The following is an 8,467-nucleotide window of genomic DNA, read 5'->3' on the forward strand; positions in this document are numbered from 1 at the left end:
CCACCAGTGTCAGTACCATCTTACCAAATAATGCCCTATGGCATTTTCGTTTAGGTCATGTCTCTCATCAGAACCTTAGTCATTTGTCTTTGTTATACCCTAGTATTTCTTTTGACTCTAAAGCTACATGTGACATTTGCCACTTAACTAGACAAAAGAAACTTCCCTTTCCTCATAGCCCTAGTATTGCAAACTCTAAATTTGAGATACTCCACTTAGATATATGGGGTCCCTTGTCTGTACCATCTATTCAGCATTATAAGTACTTTCTTACTATTCTTGATGATTTCACTCGATTTGTATGGATTGTTCTTATCAAAACAAAATCTGAGGTGGCTACCAAAATACAAAAGTTTGTTAAAATGATTCAAAACCAGCACAACATTACTCCAAAAATTTTAAGAACAGACAATGGCCCCGAATTTGCACTCTCCTCATTCTATGCCACTCATGGTATTAACCACCAAAAGTCATGTGTTGAAATCCCCCAACAAAATGGGAGGGTGGAAAGAAAACACCAACATCTTCTTAATGTTGGTAGAGCCCTATTGTATCAATCCAAATTGCCAAAACCCTATTGGTCTTATGCTCTATTGTATGCTACATTTATTATCAACAGAGTTCCATCCACAATTTTGAACCATAAATCACCTTACCAAATCTTTCATAACAAACTTTCTGACATCACCTCATTCAAAGTTTTTGGCTCACTTTGCTATGCTTCTAGTCTAAGTGTCCATAGAACCAAATTAGATCCAAAGGCCAGAAAATCTCTTTTTTTAGGCTATCCTCCTCACATGAAGGGTTACATTCTTCTAGATTTAACCACTAAAGAAGTGTTCACCTCAAGACATGTCTCTTTTCATGAACACATACTCCCCTATATTCCTTTCACAAGCCAGCCTTGGACATACTACCCTAGTTCTTCCCATGACCAGTCAACCATTCAACCATCAACCACACCTCCATCAGTTCCTCAACACTCATCTATATTTGATGTTCCTCATACTGATGATCACTCTCATTCTCCCCCTGACATTTCCACACCTATCTCATCATCTCCACCTAGAATTTCCCCACCTATACCTACTCGTGCATCAACAAGAGTATCTCACAAGCCATCTTACTTGCAGCACCATGTCTACTCTCAATCTGGCAGCTCCAAATCATCTACTAAAGGTATACCATATCCTATATCTGATTACATTTCTTATTCTAATCTATCCATGCCTCACTGTCACTATTCTCTGTCTATCTCTTCAATTACTGAACCTAAATCTTACAATGAGGCCTGTAAGTATGATTGTTGGAACAAGGCTATGCAATTGGAACTGTCTGCCCTTGAGAAAACAGGTACTTGGTTTATTGTGGACCTGCCTCCAAACATCAAACCAATTGGCTGCAGATGGGTCTATAAGATCAAACACAATCCTGATGGAACTATTGAGAGGTTCAAAGCAAGATTAGTTGCTAAGGGCTACAATCAAATTGAGGGTCTAGACTATTTTGAAACATACTCACCTGTTGCCAAAATGACCACAATCAGAACTGTTCTTGCTCTTGCCTCCATTCACAATTGGCACCTCCACCAATTGGATGTCAACAATGCATTTCTCCATGGGCAACTTCAAGAGGATGTGTACATGACTCTTCCCCCAGGTGTTGAAGCTACCAAACCTAATCAGGTTTGCAAACTTGTTAAGTCACTATATGGCCTTAAGCAGGCTAGTAGAAAATGGCATGAGAGATGAACAACTTTCCTCATTCAACATCACTTTAAACAAGCCACTGCTGATGGGAAGACTTGTGGGAAGACTTCTCTATCTTAATGCCACCAGACCTGACATAACCTTTTGTACTCAGCAGCTTAGTCAGTTTTTGTCAGCACCATCTATCAACCATTTCAATGCAGCCACTAGAGTGTTAAGATATTTGAAGTCATGTCCTGGGAGGGGTATATTCCTACCAAGAGATTCTCAACTAACCTTACAAGGTTATTCAGATGCAGATTGGGCTGGATGTTCAGATACTAGAAGATCCATCTCTGGTCAATGTTTTTTCCTTGGAAGATCACTTATTTCCTGGAGGACTAAGAAACAATTAACTGTTTCAAGATCTTCAAGTGAGGCAGAATATCGGGCACTCGCAGCTGCTACTTGTGAGTTGCAGTGGATTACATACTTGCTTAAGGATTTACATGTTGAATGCCAAAGGATGCCAGTGTTATATTGTGATAATCAGAGTGCTTTACACATTGCTGCCAATCCTGTGTTTCATGAAAGGACCAAGCACTTGGAAATAGACTGCCACATCGTGAGAGAAAAGATGTTGGATTGATTGATGAAATTATTGCCATGCACGTCAAAGGATCAACTTGCAGACTTCTTCACTAAACCACTATTGCCTCAACCTTTCAATAGCTTGCTATCCAAGTTAATGATGCTCGATATCTATCAGTCATCAACTTGTGGGAGGGTGTTACAAGATGAGGAAACTTAAGGAGCAAGCAACAACAAAGATGCAAGTGACAAGAGTATAACTGACTAACCAAAAGTTAGTTACACAGCTGGCAGTTAGTTAGGGCATTTGTTCTTGTATGTACATTACATAGTAGCTATCATGCACATTCACTATTGCATATATAAACACTTTGTAACAGATCTTTCTTTTCAATGAAGATAGACACTCTTTCTTTCAATTCATAATATTTATAAAATATAATCAAGTTGAATAAAATATTAAGATTATATTGGATCATTATGTGGATAGACCAAAAAACCAACAATTTTAATAGGTGTAAGAAAATTAAAGATGAGTATTTTTGTAAAAACCAGAACAACTAATTTTCTTATTTAATAGATTACATTGTTATCACAAAGTATTAAAATACATTGTTTACAACAAATCTAAATTTTGACAAATTCGATTCATCATCGTCACTGTTATTCTTGGAGAGCAACAAATCTTTATTGTTATCCAGCTTTTGTTGTATACCCTTTGTGAATAATATTTTCAAGTTCAAAAGATTGAATGCATTCAACTTTTGATAAGTTACCTGTTCCAACCATGAGAATTTTTTTCCGCACTTACAATTCATCCCAGAGATCTGTTCCAAGATTTCATTATTCTTGAGCAGATGTTTTCATGACAAATGCTTTCACAAGAAAAAGAACATGATATATAGTGGTGGATGTAGAGACTTTTTATGAATGTAGGGCATATATTCATTGTTGTAGTTGAGTAACAAAATCCCTCGGTTCTTTTTTAAAATCGAAGGAAAATGTTTTTTCTTTTTTAATAAAAAAAGGAAACCTCTCATTTTTATTGAAATACCAATGTAATATATTACTTGTAAAAAATGGTGCATGATAAAAAAATTGAAGATTTCTATTTTTCTTACCATTCACCATTTTTATGCTGTAATTGCTTGCAATTTACAACATGTTTAGGACTAAATTTCCCGATACTGTCAACCGAGGAAAGTAATGTTGTTGTTTTTTATTGAAAACATAGGAAGGTTATTCCAAAAATACAAGAACAACATATAACACAAAACATTGAAGATCTTTTCTGTCTTGTAATCCATCCTAAAGAATAATGCGTATGAGTTTGTAGCGACTACATAGAAGTTAGGTTTAAAGTAACACTTTATTAACGAGTGCTTTTATAGAAAAATCTGATTATCTAATCTCTCGGTTATTACAAAAATCGAAGAAATAGATTATTTAATTTACAAATAAAATATCAAATAAAAACATAAACTGTTTTTGCTGAGATTTAAAGCAGGTCATGAATTATTTTTTCCCTCGATTATATTCTGAAACCGAAGTATCAGGTGATATTTATTTATTTATTTTTTAAAAATAAAACATGGCGCACCTTGATATTATACATTAGTTTTTTGTTTGGTGAGGTGAAAGCTTTGTCATGAAATTTATTAGTTGTAGTAATGAAAATAAACAAGTAAATTAGAACAAATCATCTATGCCTCCAAAGACACTATCTCTTCCCTTGAATTGAAAAATAAAAACTTGTTGGAAGAAATAGAAAGTATTATAGAGAGACAAGATGATCTAATTAAAAACTCTTCCTCTAACAAAGTCTTAAATGAATCTATCAAGTGTGATCAATGTAACATTTTGAAAAAATAAATTAAAAGTGATGATCTTCAAAACATACTTGATAAATCCACTAAAGGAAAAAACAACTTGAATATTTTGTTAGGAAATCAAAGAGCGTCTTACAATTAGTCTGGTCTTGTTTAAGAACCTAACATCAACAATAAAACTGTAATAACATTTGTAATGCTAAGTCCACCTCTCGTTGCAAGATCTTAAAATGCAATTATTGTAATAAAGACGATCATATTGACATGTTCTGTTTTATCCAAAAGAGTCATGTGAGCAAAGAAGAACATCCTCCTTCATACTTTTATAAAGAGCACTGTGAACGTAGAAATATAAAGATTTATGCTCATAATATGTATTCCACTAACATCAAAGGACCCAAGAGATATGGACATCTATTGCAATGAAACTTATGCTCATGTAGCTCGATTATAGACCATAAGGATGTTATTAGCTTTCTCATGTATCATAAATTTCAAACTCTTCCAACTGGCTGTAAAAAGTTCATTCTTAAATGGTTACGTTTAGGAGGAAGTGCTTGTTGATCAACCTCTAGGTTTTATCATCTAAATTTTCCTTGATCATGTTTTCAAACTTAAGAAAGATTTATACTCCCTCCGTTCCTTTATAATTGTCACTTTTGTGAAAAAAATTTGTTTCTTTTTAAGTGTCACATTTCAAAGTTTAAGAAACTATTTTTGTTGTTTTGTCAAAATTACCCCTAATCATTATGATAGAGAGAGAAAAAGTTAAATAAAGTATTAAAAAGTTTAGGGTATTATTGAAAAAAAAATAATCATTACTTAAAAAGTAACAATAATCATTGGTTGTCTTGGTATGTGGAAAAACTTAAAAAGTGACAATTATAAAGGAACTGAGGGAGTATGTGTTGGACTTTTCAGTCCTCAGCCCACGTTTAAGATTAAGTGTTATTATGGCTATAGTATATTTACAAATAATAGTCTAATATTCCTATTGGTTATCAATTAATTAAAATTATTGAAAAGGTAAATTCCTGATATATCCTGATGGTGGATATATATTTATTCCTAATATATCTTGATGTTGGATATATAAAACAACCCTAGGGATTGGTCCTCTCTCTGCCGATTAACGAAGTCTTTTGCTCCATCACAAAAGTTCTCTCAAGAGCTAAAGAGGCTAAGAGGGAGAAAATCAATTCTATTGATTCGCGGTTACCGCTACGCTGTCGTCATGGATCAAGGTATGTTTCTTTGATCTAATTCTGTAAAGTGTAAAAATCATATTGTTCTAAGATCTGATCTATCATGCCCTATTCATTATCGTGATATGTTGATTTGCATGATTAAGATACGTTAAGATAAAACCAACATTTGGTATCAGAGCTTTGTTGTTGAACTTGTGATTTTTCAATCATGATTTGCTAATTTCATCCGCTGCTTTATGTTCTGCTATAGGTCTCTAATTAATATTATATTGTAGATCTATGATACTTTGTTATCTATCCATGACTTATAGATGTATATTATATATTTTTATTTTATTGTCTGATGTTTTCAATCATGAGGACCACGTCTTCGCCGCCAATACTGTAAGTCTTAATCAATATTTAAAAGAATCTGCAATATGTATTATGTGTTATAACATAACTTGTGATCATGATGATTGATTCCACTAAGTCACATATTGAAGTGTATAGTATATATGCTAATGTCATATAATATAAATTGGAATCTCATGTTCTGCATGTAAAGGTTATATATTTAACATAACGTACTGTAACTTTCTAATATTATATATAATATTGTATGATTGCATGTTATTATTGTGATATCTTTATAATGTTAGTTTGTTAGCCACCAAAGTGGCCAAGTTATAAAATACTAAGATATCAAATTTGCATAAATTCAATTGCTCATGTTCATGTGATGCTTATGAATGAGATGATATTATGAAATTTGAAAATTTTATCATGAGTATATTGAAGTTCTTGATTATAAAATATTTCTGGATCACCCAAAGGTTGATTATTCTTTTTATAATACATGAACATTATTGTGGTATACTGATATGCTTATTTAGGTATGTTTAGTACATCCAAAGATTGCAAATATAGTTAATTTAAGCATGACTATTGCCAGTTACGTGAAATTTCTAATTAAGCATCAATCATGTTTGCTGTATGTTGGTGCTTTGCCCAAAGGTGGCTCCAATATATATATTATATTGATTTTATAATTGAATCTGTATTATTGTTCAAATCTGTTACTCAAAGCATTGACGTGTAAGCATATATTAATGTGATTGCAGTGTCTGTTCCCGCTTCTCTTCATTCGCAAGCCATGTCTGTTATTAAGTTTAATGGGCTTAACTTCAATGAATGGTCTGAACAAATTCAGTTTCACCTTGGTGTTCTGGATCTTGATTTGGCGCTCTTAAGTGACAAGCCTGGTGATCTTAATGATGAAAGTACTGCTGAGCAAAAATCTTTCCATAAAGCTTGGGAAAGATCTAACAGACTAAGCCTAATGTTTATGCGAATGGCTGTAGAAAACAACATCAAGTCCACATTTAAGAAAACTGAAAATGCTAAGGAATTTATGAAGTATGTGGAAGAAAGCTCTCAATCTGACTCAGCTGATAAGTCACTTGCTGGGACACTAATGGGTACGTTAACCAATATGAAGTTTAATGGTTCTCGTACCATGCATGAGCATGTCGTCGACATGACAAACATAGCAGCAAGATTGAAGACCATGGGAATGGAAGTGAATGAAAATTTCCTAGTAACGTTCATCCTTAATTCCTTACCTTCGGAGTATGGCACATTTCATGTCAATTATAACACTCTGAAGGATAAATGGAATGTGCATGAATTACAAAGCATGCTCATTCAAGAGGAAGCAAGGCTTAAGAAATCAGGAGATCATTCAGTTAATCTCGTTGGTCATAAAGGAGCTGGAAAGAAACCATGGAAGAAGAATGGAAAGGTCAAGCAAGGACTGTCAAAGATCAACCAGTCATCTGACCAAATCCACAAGAAGGAATCAAGCAAGGATACATGCCGGTTTTGTAAAAAGGCTGGACACTATCAAAAGGATTGCCTGAAGCGTAAGGCATGGTTCGAAAAGAAAGGTAAGCTCAATGCTTTAGTATGTTTCGAATCTAATTTGGCTGAAGTTCCTCATAATACTTGGTGGATTGATTCTGGTTGTACCACTCATGTTACAAATACGATGCAGGGATTTCTTACGACCCAAACCATAAGCCAAAATGAGAAGTTCATCTTTATGGGAAATCGAGTCAAGGCTCCTGTTGAAGCTATTGGAACTTATCGTTTAATTTTAGACACCGGACATCATTTAGACCTTTTTCAAACATTTTATGTTCCTTCAATTTCTCGCAATTTGATTTCATTGTCTAAACTTGATAAGGCTGGTTATTTTTTTAGTTTTGGAAATGAATGTTTCAGTTTGTTCAAACAAAATGTTTTGATTGGATCTGGTATTATGTGTGATGGTTTATACAAAATAAAGCTTGATAATCTCTTCTCTGAGACCTTATTAACTGTGCATCATAATGTTGGTACTAAACGTGGTTTATCTAATGAGACATCTGCTTACTTGTGGCATAAACGTTTGGGTCATATATCCAAGGATCGAATTGAAAGGTTAGTAAAGAATGAAATCCTACCAAATCTGGATTTTACTGATCTTGGGGTTTGTATTGAGTGCATTAAGGGAAAGCACACAAAACACACACTTAAGAAAGCAGCCACAAGAAGCTCACAGCTCCTTGAAATTATACACACAGATATTTGTGGGCCTTTTGATGTTCCATCACTAGGTGGAGAAAAGTATTTTATCACCTTTATAGATGATTTTTCACGTTATGGATATATCTATTTGTTGCACGAAAAATCTCAATCAGTAAATACTCTTGAGATATTTATAAACGAAGTTGAAAGACAATTAGATAAAAAGGTGAAAATTGTTAGATCCGACAGAGGTGGTGAGTATTATGGTAAATATAATGAAAGTGGACAGTGCCCTGGTCCATTTGCTAAATTTCTAGAGAGTCGTGGCATTTGTGCTCAATACACTATGCCAGGAACACCACAACAAAATGGTGTTGCAGAAAGGCGTAATCGTACTTTAATGGATATGGTTAGAAGTATGTTGAGTAACTCATCTTTACCCAAATCATTGTGGATGAATGCTTTAAAGACCGCTGTATATTTGCTAAATAGGGTACCTAGTAAGGCAGTTCCTAAGACTCCTTTTGAGCTGTGGACGAGAAGGAAACCCAGTTTAAGGCACCTCCATGTTTGGGGTTGTCCAGCGGAAGTGCGAATTTAT

At 34.1% G+C, this 8,467-nt stretch overlaps 1 protein-coding gene across 1 annotated transcript; it reads left to right on the top strand.

The window, feature by feature from the left end:
• The first annotated feature begins 5,218 nt into the window (after positions 1-5,218).
• On the top strand, positions 5,219-7,515 carry LOC131607707 (uncharacterized). Its single transcript, XM_058879677.1, has 3 exons — positions 5,219-5,352; positions 6,420-7,244; positions 7,352-7,515. The coding sequence occupies exons 1-3, from the start codon at positions 5,343-5,345 to the stop codon at positions 7,384-7,386; spliced, it is 870 nt and encodes a 289-aa protein (XP_058735660.1). The 5' UTR covers positions 5,219-5,342; the 3' UTR covers positions 7,387-7,515.
• The last annotated feature ends 952 nt before the right edge of the window (positions 7,516-8,467 follow it).

The sequence above is a fragment of the Vicia villosa genome, linkage group LG5 (assembly GCF_029867415.1).
Source record: "Vicia villosa cultivar HV-30 ecotype Madison, WI linkage group LG5, Vvil1.0, whole genome shotgun sequence".
Classification (NCBI taxonomy): Eukaryota; Viridiplantae; Streptophyta; class Magnoliopsida; order Fabales; family Fabaceae; genus Vicia; species Vicia villosa.